At 43.4% G+C, this 13300-nt stretch overlaps 1 protein-coding gene across 1 annotated transcript in view; it reads left to right on the top strand.

Annotated features, from left to right (window-relative positions):
• Positions 1–11945, top strand: part of LOC109323059 (tip elongation aberrant protein 3-like) — a 30915-nt gene extending 18970 nt beyond the window's left edge. The window contains exons 2-8 of the mRNA XM_019554448.1: positions 284–557; positions 1431–1510; positions 2291–2369; positions 3301–3347; positions 4692–4812; positions 6934–7120; positions 8123–11945. Coding sequence (XP_019409993.1) covers positions 395–557; positions 1431–1510; positions 2291–2369; positions 3301–3347; positions 4692–4812; positions 6934–7120; positions 8123–8834 — 1389 coding nt within the window. The 5' untranslated portion in view covers positions 284–394 and the 3' untranslated portion in view covers positions 8835–11945. The remainder of the gene's footprint in view (positions 1–283; positions 558–1430; positions 1511–2290; positions 2370–3300; positions 3348–4691; positions 4813–6933; positions 7121–8122) is intronic.
• Positions 11946–13300: the final 1355 nt, after the last annotated feature.

Below are 13300 nucleotides of genomic sequence, written 5' to 3'. Positions count from 1 at the left end.
TGACTTGAATACGTCCAGTCCCTCCAGAAGTTCCCTAACTAGTTCCTCACTAACCCTTGGCCCAGGTGTGCCTCCCCTGGGGCCCAAGGGGGGCCCAGCAGGGAGGTGACTGTTCTGGTCTCTACTTAGGAAGACGGAGGCAAAGAAATCATTAAACATGTTAGCTTTGATATTGGTTGTAGCTGTGTTGCACTGCTATTGCTTTCAGTGGGATGGAAAGACAAAGGGTTCTTTTATTCCATAGGCTCACATTAGTACTTTGAATGTTTCCCTTTTTCCACAGACTGCACCAAGTTGAGGCGGCATCCCTGACCTTTTTGGAAAACCCCCTAGCATGTTACAGTTGACCCTTTGCAGGTGACAGAATGGATTTGGCAAAAGCCTAGATGTAGGGATGAAAGGAAAAACTGCAGAATGTGTATGGAAACCTATACCACAGAGCAAATCTTCTCCATGTGATCGGTACAAACATGCCTGCTGCATCTGCAAAGGATTTGTTTATCTCCATGGCGGGCGGCACAACACCAGTCTTAGCGACTTTTGGCGGTACAGCATTGGTAAGTTTGTATCTCCACAGTGTGTCTGTGTGCAGTCACTGAATCATTGTGAAAGTCAACCCATTCAATACCAAACTGGCTGTCTTGACAAAGATTTTGTCCTATATCTCCATCCAAGCTGGTATTCTGTTATTTATCACTGGCAGCACTTAATGCTTTGAAAGAAGGTGAAAATCTCCAAAGTACATGTAGCTGTTTGGGCAGTGGTGTATGTTCCAGTTGTAATTTCCCTTGGTTATTTTGAGTCAAAAGTAATGCATTTTTTAATAGTAATATTCTATACTTTACCGCAAAGAAATTTTTAGTGTGAAGCTACAACGGATGAATAAATATGCATAAGAAAACATTAATACATGTGTAAGGTTATATTCTGATATATTTTGAGATCTCACTTCCACTACAAAAAAATAAAGGCTATTTTTATGCAGTTAATCAAAACTGCAGTATTTGTGTTAGCTCCCCAAGAACTAGCATAAATCTCAGAGCTATGCTGGAGTAACTCCTGGGTAGCACCAGCCTTTCATGTATATTAAAAAAAAGGAAACAAGTTCATATCAAATCTGTCTAAAGAAGTGGTGAATAAAATTTAAGGTTGCTGAATGGAAAAGTACAGATATCTTTGAGGATGAATAAATTGGCTCTTCTAAGCGAACAGAAATAAAATGGAGAATAAATGTGTATTTAGATTGTCTAGACCAGAAAGTCTATTGTTTTTTTACCCCTCCACACCCAGTTGAAAGAAAAGATGTTTGAACCTTAATGTTAATCTTGGATTATTTTGGAAGCATGCATATTTAAAGCATTTCATCTTAACCTATTCCTAATTTCTGCATGGAATCACATATCAATTTTAGTTCTAACTTTGTTTCCTAGAGAGCAACGAATGGGAAATGCTGCATGGCTCAGGAGATGGCCCAGAAGAACTGGAAGAACATTCAATGGTGGCTTATCAAGTGAGTTTAAATTAGTTCAGGTTCTAAAAGACTTTTTTCTTTCTGAGCAGTTGGAATAAACTGTTGTGCAGTGTTGCTATGCATTGTTAAACTGCTGTTTTGTATTATCACAAACCTTGGTGCATTTCAGGGGCATTTCTACACATGGTTTGTAAAGTGGTTTTTAATCCTTTGGAAAAATGACTAAATAGATATGAACTCCTGTACTCAGGCCAACTTTGTCACTTGTGGCATCTCCTTCCCTTTCTTGTTACCATTCAAATAAGAAGAGCAAAGAGCATAGTGACACTTGCTGACTAGTGCCTCTTTCTGAGCTATGTTGTATGCATCCTGAAAATCTACAAGTGTAGATCTGAAATGAAGATAACGGTGGAAAGCCTCATTATTAAAAAAAGCTTCACAGGCAAATCTAACATTAAAGAAAGACATGAATTAACTCAAAAAAAGGAATTATAGTAGTTTTGCTTGTAAGGGGACAAAAGGATTGGATTTTAATAAGCTTCGGTTAGATGAAATTCTTCTCCTGTAATTATACATACATCTGTACATTGCCTGAAGATGCCTCAACATCATGGTCTCCTTTGGGGGTGAGGCTGAAGACTTGATTAATATTTTCTCCTTGATTAATACTTTGTAGGTAAGTTGATAAGTTTTGACAAGTAGGATCATGCATATATTTAGGGGATTTTTATGTGGTGATTAGTGTTTGTTGCCTTTTTTATGTGGTGATTGTGCTGCACATGGCTGCCTGCAGGTGAAAAATGATTATTGTATTTGCAGGGAATGCTCTATATTTTTGGCGGGATGTTGGACTCTGCTTTCACACAGACGAAGGCCCCTCTCTGGATGTACGACATCGGTACGGAACACGCTAGCCACTCTCTGCCAAGAGAAACTCACTTTAATCTGTAGTAATGTTATATATAGTAATAAATAAGGGCTCAGTTGTGTCCTCTGATGTATATATATACACACACATGGCACACTGCATGGCTTCACTCAGAGGTGTGAGCACAAAACCAGGAGCAGTTTGCTGTAGAGCTTAGGCTGGTAACTGCTAAAAAATTAACTTTCATTCTCTTCAGTTGGTTTCAGGAAATACTGGTGTAGCAACCCTCCTGGGCTAGAGATTATCAGCAGGTCTTTTAGATATAGAAATACACAAGATAAAATGAAAAATGAAGGGGAAAAAAAAGAACAGCAACAAAACAATTTTAAGCCATTCTATATTCAAAAGTCAAATAATTTAGTGTGGTTTTATCCTTAAGTCTAATAAAGGCAAGGCGGGGATTTGAATGTACCATCTAATACTTTCATTTTCAAATCTTACACACTTTGTGCATTTTCCATTGGACACATACAATAATATAATTCTGTTATATTATTTCTGTATAATATATATGCTATCTACTGGCTTAAGCAGATGAGTAGGAGTGAAACCGTCTAGCTTCTTTTTTTATTTCAATTTCGAGCCTTTTACACATTTATACCTGCCTTAAAGTGTCCTTTCCTGAGTAGCAGAAAACAAGGATAGATCTTATTTTTGCATTAAAGAAACCTTGAGAGAGACTACATAATGGCATACTAATAATTCAGGTCTGCCACTAAAATATGTTGTGTGGTAGCTCACTTATGCTATTTATGGTAGAGTTTAGCACACAGAGAAATCTGCCTCAAGATAAATAAGCCGAAAAGGACACTTAAAACAATTAGAATGGTAATTGTGAAAAGAACAGCATCCTCATGTGGTCTTATATATAAACTACACCTTGTTAAAACAATTCCTTCAGATTCGGCAAGATGGACCGAGTGCCGGCACACAGAAACAGAGACTGAGGTAAGGAGCCAGGAAATGGGAATGTGTGAATCCAATGCATGTTGCTTTGTTGATTAAACAGATTGCTTTGAAATATGTTCCCCAATACAGTTCCAATCTAGACTCTTCAGGAAGAGGTGGCTGTAGAAAAACAGAGCTTTATTTTTCTGCTTTGTCTGAAATAGGACCAACTCTTAAGCTATTTTTACAATGCTGATCTTAGAATGCAAGTACTAAGGGCTGTTACCTCTTCTGGTCTGCAATACTTGACTCAGAGCGACCAGCTTTAGGTATGGGTTGCCAGCTTACCTGAGGCTTTATGCTGTTAAAAGGAAGACTGTGAAAACGTAAAGTGCTGCTCAGATATGCTTGGAGAACACAACACCAGCAGAGTCTCCCAATGCCTGACGAAGGGTGTTTGTGCCCAGAAGCTTGCAAAGAACTTTTCCCCAACTATTTAGTTGGTCTGATAAAAGATATTACATCTACCCAAATAATGTTGCCTGCCTATGTCCTAGGACCAACACGGCTACAACCAACAACCCCGATTTTGCAGGGTTTTTTTCTGTAGTCACCAAACATAGTCTCATTTTTAATAAAAGCCTCAAAATGTAAGCAGTGACTTCTTCCTTATATAAGAAGTCATATGAGGACATTGCGGTGAAAATAGGTACAGTATAAGTGAAAGTATGCAAGTCTCATTTAATAAAATTCATGATCAAGAAAAACTGAAAGCAAGAAGCTCCCCAGAAGCAAATTACTAAGAGTTTCATGTGAATATTTTCAGTATTGCTATTTCTTTTTTTATCTGAGTGGTTGGTTAATGTTTGGGACTCTACAAGTCATTTCTTTTAGAAGTTGATGATAGAGTGGTATTTGATGACTCCTATTCATTTGGAAAAAAATACATGAAATTCTGTTTTCCCAAATACAAGAGGAATCAAACAGGATAATTTATTTGTCCACAATTTCAGGTTTCTTTCAATTGCCACTTGGCCCCAAAGCTTCCTTTCTTTGCTTTTGTTCCCTGCCCTCAGGGCTTATTCTACTGGTATTTCCTTCTCTGGGCTTCAGTGATATTTTTGCTCCCTCACAAACACCCAGTTTGAGCACCTTATTTAATCAGTGTCCTACCCCCAGCATTTAGCATCTAGCGATCAGTGTCCAAGGAAACTTTTTGTGCCACACAAGCCTAAGTTGTTGGTACTCCAGTTTCAGCACTTTGTTTTTAATGAAGGGTTAGTAGTCCCAGTCTTGAAAGGGGTGTTATCCAATCTACAACAACAGTTTCTATGCATTAACAAAGAGTAAATAAATGGTGCAGTCAGTCAAAGTGATTCTTATTTTATTCCTGAAATATTTTAGAGGACAGCTCCAGCTAACAGGAAAGGCCACAGTGCAGTAGTGTACAGTTCCAGCATGTACATCTATGGAGGATACTTTGACATCAAAGGAATTTCACAAGAGTTTTGGGCTTTAAGTTTTGGTAAGCAGAAGTCATTCTTATAGTGTCTGATCTAGTGTCCTATGAATTCAGTGACAGTCTCCATCATGACTTCAGCGTTACATGGATTAGCCTTATATCCCTTCTAATGCCCAAGATTTGGCTATATTTGGCATTATATCATTGCTAATTTAATACTTTTTTTCCTGCCTATTCCAACTGCAGAGAGAACCTACACAAGGTCAGTGTTAATGTTAATAGCTTTACATAACTGTGAAGGACTCTGCATGGAGAAGTGCCATTCCTTTGAGTTGAAATTTTAGAAGTGTGCAGGGGTTAGCTGACTACAGACCCTGATTTTTCATGTTTTTAAACAGGATCCCTATGAATCTTTAGCCCCAGCAGCAGTAGAAATGTTCCCCAATATGTGTAACTGCACCCATTCAAACCTGGGGAAACTGGTATTGTACTAGCTCATCTTACCCTGGTCCAAGTAGCAGTTTATTGGGCCAGTCCAAATTGTGGCTTTGCCTTTCTACAGTAAAAGTTTGCAATAGCTCAGCTGAATCAGTGCCTGTCACTGGTGGCACTATTCACAGCAAGGCCTCAATGCTTAATATGCTACAATTTTGTCACTGGTGACAGAAATTAGGAATTGGAAGAAACTCAGAAATCTTACAAATAGGCATAAAATACATCTACTTCCATAGAGGTATAGAAGTAGAGGTATTCTAAATAAAATTACATATATTTAAATTAATGTCCTACTCCTTCCATGACGCCTACACAGCCATGTGACATACAAGATTCACTCTGCATCTCTACCAGACACAAGACCTCATTGGATCATGGGAGATGCAGTTCAGCTAGAAATGAAGGTGGACATTAGCTCTCGAAACTACAACTCCCATAAGAATAATGTAGCAAGGAAATGCTCTTGATAAGCATAGCAGGTCCTGGCTTCCTGGGGCAGCTGTAACACTCCATTGGCCCAAATCCTGCTGTTTACGCCAGCTCCTCGGGGTATCTTCCATTTTTCCATGCCTTGATGTATTTATTTTCTAGTGTAAAAGGGAGCCTGAGTGAGCGCAATCTGGCTCCACCTTCTCTGGGATACTCTGCTGTAGCCTTATTGGTGTCCCAGGGCACTAGATGCCTTTATGGGCGGTCCATGGCCTCCTGCCACCCCCATAGCCATACCATTCTGCCTCGATGTTACTCTGTCCACAGTTCAGTGTTTTTGTAGAGACCTCAGCCCTCTGGGGCACTTTTACACATGACCCGGGTGGGGGAGGGGCAGCCCTTTAGTTAGAGTGGCTTCAAGTACATTGGAGCAGCCTCTGCGTTCATCTGTAGGCACCCTTTGGCTTTAGTCCCCCTTTTCTCTGGCTGCAGGCTTCTAGCCCTGGCCCACTAATTTGAGCCCACTCTCAGCCTCAGTCATCTCTGTCTCTTGACTCCAGGCCCTCGGACCTGTCTTGTGCCTTGTCCCAGCTTCTCTGGTGTCCCTGACCGAGGGCAAGGCTGCTCTCAGTTCACCTCAGCACCCCTAGCTCTCTTACAGTGAGATTATTTAGCTGTTATGTATGGTGTAGTTGCAGCTTCATCAGTCCTATTTTTCTTCTGCACTGCTGCTGTGAAATTTCTTTCTAATTGCTGTGCCAAAAACATAGCCTTACCCCCTAAGCGTTATTCCTGTCTTAATATATTACTTCCTTAAATACCTACCCTAAATGGCATCTAGCTCCTGAATGAATGCTCACGTGTCACCATTCACTATAAATACAGAATTACTTTCTATCTTCTAACCAGTTTAAAAGACAAAGGGGTTCTCAGTGATGTACCTTCTCATCCCTGGAAAATGGTCTTTCCAGGTCAGAGCTGAGGCATGATAGGTAGACAGCATGAGGAAGCTTGTGAGTATCTACTGTGCATGTAAACGGCTCCCATGTCCACTTCTCCACATCAGGCACTTTCATTAATACTAAACCTCCAAATAGGACTGTGATTAACTACCATGATTTAGATTTTAACATCTCTCATGTCCAGTTACGTGGACAGAAACCTGTTTTCATAGCTACATGCTGCCTTGTTCTTCAAATGCCTCCATTTTCAGCTACCAGCAGCACTTTTAAAATCTTAAATTTTATCATTTGCTTCCAGATACAGGAAAGTGGTCATGTATATCTGCCCTATCTCATGACACTGGTCCTGGACCTCGGCATGGTCACTCAGCTGTGGTTTATAGCACAGGCATGTACCTCTTTGGAGGACTGATGGGGCTGAGTGAACAGAAGGATTTATGGAAGTGGGACTTTACAAGCAGAAACTGGTCCAGTATTAGAACAAGGTAAACTTTTTGCATTCAGTTTTCATTAATAAGAGAAGGGTCAATATTACCTTATGATGTTGTTTCCAGGCAAGCAGAAAATTTGGCACAGTGGGAGCATTTGAATCTTTTAAAGGAAAACAAAGCCTTGAAGAACAGAGCACATGGACAGAATCACTTCTTAGAGGTGCAAGAACAACTTCGTACTGTCATAGGGCAGGGGTTGGCAACCTATTGCCACTATGGGGAACCGCTTGTGACCCAGTCCCTGCCATGGGCTGAAGTCCCTGGTTATCAGCAGATACTGCAAGGGAAAGAGAGAGAAAAGGCAGGGGCCAAGGCCCTGGGGATGCTTCCTCCACTGCTGTGGATTCCTTGAGCTACTATGGGTCCATGGGCTGGATGCAGCCTAATGATCCCAGTCTTAGGGACGTTTGGACGAGATCTCAAAGTTGGCAGGGGGTAGAAAACAGATGACAGTAGAGCAGTTTATATTTAATAGGGAGAGGCCAGGCACAGAGACTGCAGGCCTTATGAGGGGAGCTGCTGTTTTGATCCCAGAAGTCTTGCAGAACAAGTTGGAGCACTGCATTCTGGGATCCCTTATCACTACGAGCTACTCTTCCCTATTAAAGATGAAGTAGCTGCAGTCTGCTTCACTGTATGGCAGATGAAGTTTTGACATAGCTAGGTCAGTGGGGAAGACAACCTTTTGGCAGGTGTGCCAGTTAGCCTCACACCCTCCCCAAGTGTCGCTCTGATCCCTGCTTGATCTGCTGCTCTGCTTTCTGCCCCCATGTTGCCTGTCTCCTCCCTGATCTGCTTTGCACCACACAGAGGCTGCCTATGGCACTTGGGGCACGTGTGCTGCACACTGGGCACCCCTGTCCTAGGTGGACAAAGTTAGCATGATCCAGGGTCAGCTGAAACATTTCACTTCTTGTACCTTAATTGGGAAAATGTCTTAGCATTAACGTTTCCTCCTCCTTGCAAGACCTAACTGCTGCCTTTCCTTATGTTTAGCCAAGGACCTCCAAAAGTAGTGGGACACTCCTCTGTGGTCTTTAGAGACTCCATGCTGATTTTTGGTGGAGGGATTTCGAGCTCCAGGCCTCAGAGCAGCCTGTGGAAGTACCATTTCAGTTCACAGACGTGGAGCAAGCTGGTTCACATGGCAAAGGTAAACCTGTCTTCTAAAATGTATCACTGCATCCTCGGACTTGGCAGTGGTTTCCAGGTGGCCCCAGAGGCCTCTTGTGCATCCCCTATTAATCACTGGAGTGAAAAACACAAAGACCATCGGAAGCTGCTGCCTGTCTCAAAGCAGCAGGCCTGTTTTGGCAGGTACTTTCACCAACAGCCAGCTTACAAAGCCTTCAGCAATGAGGATGTCAGTGAGATCGAAATGAAAACATTTAGCCAGCCTCTGGAGTCCCTGGGCTTGTGCGCGTTTCAAACCTCTGCAGATACAGAACTCTGTGCAAAGAAAACCACGAGCATGTCGTCCAAAAACAAACACCTTTCTCACCTCATCTCTTCAGAAAAAGATTTTGCTGCTACCGAGGTTATTGAGAAAAGGAGAGGAACCGAGCATCAGCCCGTGAGCCCAATGGGCCTTGCCAATAGCAGCCAGCCTGATATTCTGCTCCTCATTGGGGGCAAGCCTCTGTCTGGGCTCTGTGAAATCTCCCTCTGGCACATGGAGCTGGACAGCGTTTCTGTGGCCCACACATAACGGGTGTGCTGTCTCTGGTCTGAACAAGAGTAACCAGGAAGTATTAGCACTGCTTGCCTTTTGCATGCTCAGGATAAGAAGTCTTCCAAGCTTCTGACCCAAAAACAGCTTTTCAGTCCCTATTTGTGCCACTGGTCAGGTGCTGCAGATAAGACTCTGAAGTAGGTGAAAGCAAAAATCACAGCAGGTCTCCTTGCCCCCACCACCCTAAGAGACAAACATTGAAGTCCTAATGCCTATGAAATTACTAGCAACCTTGTCTTCTGGTTACTTGCAAGTGTGGCCAATATTATAGGCCAATGGACAGCAACCTTTTAAGGCTGCAGGGCTGGACTGACCCAGGTCAGGTCAGACACGGGTTGCTGGGTGGGTGCGAGGACCCACCTGTCATTGCTGCCTTTTCCTGCACCTGCCACGGAAAAGTGATGATGTTCATGTATTTTCCCCATGCTGGCAGCAGGGAAAAGCAGTGGTAGCGGGTGGGTCCCAGCACCCTCCCACCCAGCAAAATGGTCCAGCAAGCTGGTGGGGGTGCCTTCCCTTCAGTGGGGAAAAAAAGTGGCAACAGCAGGCACAGGAGAAAGCAACTATTACTGAAGCCCCCCAGTGTCAAATGCCACTAAAGCCCCATGTCTGAAGGCTGGATCAACTCCTGCTGTGTTATTTATTAAGGGTCTTCTATGCCTAACAAGGGTTACTCGTACTGTAAGTTATACAGAGATCAAAGGCAACACCTTGACTTGCATAGTGCAGCCTCATCAAAATCCAGTTTAAGTTAGGGCAGAGTCAGATCTGAGGTTATGGCACAATGTCCAGAAACTCTCTGAAACTGCATTTTTAAAAAGTGCTAAATGCCCAGCATTTAGGGGATAGACTGCACAAAGTGAACAGGTCAGCAGAGAAGGTATACCATCCTTTTGAACCAAGAACACAGTATTAAGCTGGGAGGCATTTCTGGCTGTCATCATGCAGGGATTTGATTTGTTGCAAGTCTGGTTAAAAGCTGAAGGGTACAATAAGCATCTTTATTTCAGGCTAACAGGAAGAAGCAACAAAATGCCCTTTCTAATGCAATGATAGCAACCCAGAGCACTGGTTGCACGGGACAGCTCAAGTGGTGTTGAATTGCCTGGGACTGGTTACAAACACAGAGAGGATCATTGGCAATCTGTGTCTGCATTAGGAAAGAGAAACAGGTGTGATCACTGTCCTGGGGGCGGAGAGCAGGGCTTCGCAAGCAGAGTTTGCTGGGAACATAGGTTTGGAGATTGCCACCGTCTGTTACAGCTGATTCGGAGAAACAGGATTTTGGTTCAGTCCTATATGCTGCAATCCTATCAGCAACTCCTCCTAATGGAAACTACCTTGCAAGGCCTGGCTTACTGGCCAACAGTACTATAGATACAGGGGAAAGAGTTGAGGCTTTGGGGAAAAACCAGCCTACAACAGCCATAAAATGAGGAAGAGAGATCTTGAATTGTTGTACTAAGGACTTGAGAGAAAACCTGGTGTTCAGTGCTGGACTCTGGCACCACTTTGCCTGCACTGGAATAAGGAACACAGTATTGGCTCCCCTGCCATAGGAAGCTGCTTGGCCCTAAAACTGTGCAATGTGACAAAACAAACCATAGGTAGGGACCTACTTAATTTGTCATTTCACAGAAATTGCCAAAGTCAGGCATTGTCTGCAAAATCTACAAAAAATAATAATTAAAACCCCAATTCCCATGGGAGCCAGCAGTTTTCATGGCCCTTGTGGCCCAGCCTTGCAGCCCACTGGGAGAGGGGGAAGCCACCTTTGCGAAGGGAAGCAAGACAGCAGCCACCCCCACTTCCCCATTGGCTGAGGGCTGTCCGTCATGTGGCCTCACCCCCCTCCACCAAACAGCAGTGAGGACAGCCATCTCAGCCAATTATTGGGGGGGAGGGTGCCCGCCCTGATAAGCCCATGACAGTAGCAGCTGGCCCTGCAGTCAGTACACAAAATCCCTGCACTTTATTCCCTTGTTGGCGGCTCCCAGCAATTTGAAAATAAGTGCGACCTGAGGGTAGAACAGATACCTGGAATTCAGAGGGACCGACATCATGTTCCACGACCACTTCGTGACAGGAACCCTCTGCTGTCTGGGCAGCTGAGTTTCCTTGTGCTGTGCATGCTTGTATTTGTGGTTTCCTGCTGCAGACTGCCTTCTGAAGTGGGCTCAAGAGGAAGCAGGAATTGCTGACGGAGGTCTTACTACTGCTGGAGCAGCTTTCATTTCAGGGCTCTGTTAACCTTCATTGCAGCTAATGGCTGCAGTAGAGGTCCAGCACCTCAAGTAGCGCGAGCGCTTCCGCTTCCTCTCCTGGTGCTCGGTTGGACTTTTAATGAAATCATGATCTTATTGCAAAAAAAGGTGGGGGAGAGGGTGGCTGTTTTCCTCAGTCTCCCGGCAGCTGTTCACAATACATGCATGCACTTAAAATGAGGGGGGCAGGTATTCAGAGGGCTGCTAGTAGTTTAACTGTGACCAAGTTAGTAGTCATCAAAATGCAGCGTTGTCTACAGCTTTGCAGTGGCCTGCGTGACGATCACATAAAACACCGCAGTTAGCAGCAATCAGCACAGAAACAGACACTGCCCATCACGGACTGAAGGGGCTCATCCCTCCGCTGGATCTGGCTGCGTAACAGTAAGGCTGAAGAACACAGAGCCAGGCAGCAGGGAAGATGGCTGTGCTGGCACCTGTCCCGCGCTTGTTCTGTGACTAAACAGACGACTCTTCGGGGCCTGGTGCGTCTCCAATCAAGTGCTCGCTGTATAAAATGGAAGCAAAAAGCCACAACCAGTCTATTCATATTCATCTGCTCCAGAGCAGCAAATGTACCGCAGCATTGTGAGATGAGTGTTTAAAAGTTGACCATTATAAAATGAATGCGCAAGAACAGATCTGTCCATATTAACTTGGTCCAGTTATTCCTGTTCTTAGTTTTCCATTTCCTATTTCTGAGTGAGAACGTATTATCAACTGGGGAAGATTTCACTTACAAAATGCAGATATTTCTTTGTGAATGACGAACTAAAGGCACGTTTGTCGTAATTTCTTGACTCAGTAAAAGTATTTAAGTCAACCCTTTCTTGTGACCATTTTTGTTGTAATTCAGTTTGAAAATTATATTTTTTTCATACTTAGGAGATGTAGCCCTCAAAAATGCTTTTTGCTTCCTTTTGTTTTAACCCCCCTTTCCCTTAGTTCTATGGCTGGGCAGCAATTTGGCCTACACACCACTCACCTTTCCTTGATAAGCAGTAAGCAGAATGTCCCGTATCCACAAGTCATGATCCCAAATGGATTTGGATATTAAAATAATTAGTTTTGTTTTCTCTTCTCTCCCTTTGACATGTTCCTAAACTCAATTAGCAATAATTAAATTGTTTTTGCTTTTCAAGATACAGTTCTGGGTTTTGGGGGGGTGTTGGCCTCTCCAAGTGTTTGCCATGGAGTAATGAAGCTGATAGTGAAAATGACTGTACATGAAACAGAGCCCCAGAGGATCTCAGTTCTGCCATCTTCTCTTTGAAGCAGGAACGGAAATAAATGGCCTGACCATGACCATCCTCCTCATGGGTGAGGCAAGTTTAATCATCCTGGCACACCTCTTTTTAAACTCCAAGATGAGCAAGCCAAACTGCTTTTTACTCTGGTTTTCAGCTGAAATAGGAGTCTTACTCACTTGATGTTCAGCTTGAACATCTATAAGTTTTAAAGGGAAAGAGTGAAGGATGTGCACAGCACCAACATTTGGGAACTTGGGACATTAAGCAGTCAGCGTTACTGACAGTACACATCGGGGGCTGAAAGTCTCAAACCTTTCTCTGGACCTTAGAAGGTAAGTAATGGCTGAGAAAATGCTGACGTGGTAATGAGAGTCACCCATGCACACTTGCACACTCCCATCTTGCTCTGATTTTAAGGACAAAGAGGTCAAGCTTTCACTGGGGCATCTAATTTGATTTTCAGAAGTGTTCAGCCTCCAATAACTCCCACTGTAAAATCAAGCCAAGCACTTTTGGAAATACAGCGTGTAATGCGAGTTAAGCGCATGTTTCATTTCATTTTAGCTGAGGTCACTAGAGCTCAGAGAAGTCTTTGATGTGGCTCAGTCACAACCTGCTAGTGAAGAAGAGATAAAATTCTCTTATTAAGCCAAGTACTTCAAGCAACTGTCTTGAAGCTCCCAGCAAACCCTAATTTGTGTACAGACTGACGGTCCGGGCTGGGGCTAACGGGCTCCGATACAGGACTCAGGTTCTTTGACAAGGGGAGTTTGCTGACCTGCAAGAGGCCCTTCGGCTTGGATTTCCCTGGAACAGTGTTTGATGCCATTTCCTAAACCAGCCCTTGACTAACCTCCCCGCCAAAGGTATTTTTTATGGCTGCACAATTTTGTAGAAGTGGCACTCAAAGAACAGAGATCCCAAGAGA

This window comes from Crocodylus porosus, unplaced genomic scaffold (genome assembly GCF_001723895.1).
Source record: "Crocodylus porosus isolate Cpor-Errol unplaced genomic scaffold, CroPor_comp1, whole genome shotgun sequence".
NCBI lineage: Eukaryota > Metazoa > Chordata > Crocodylia > Crocodylidae > Crocodylus > Crocodylus porosus.
This window is presented reverse-complemented; position numbering and strand designations above follow the sequence as displayed.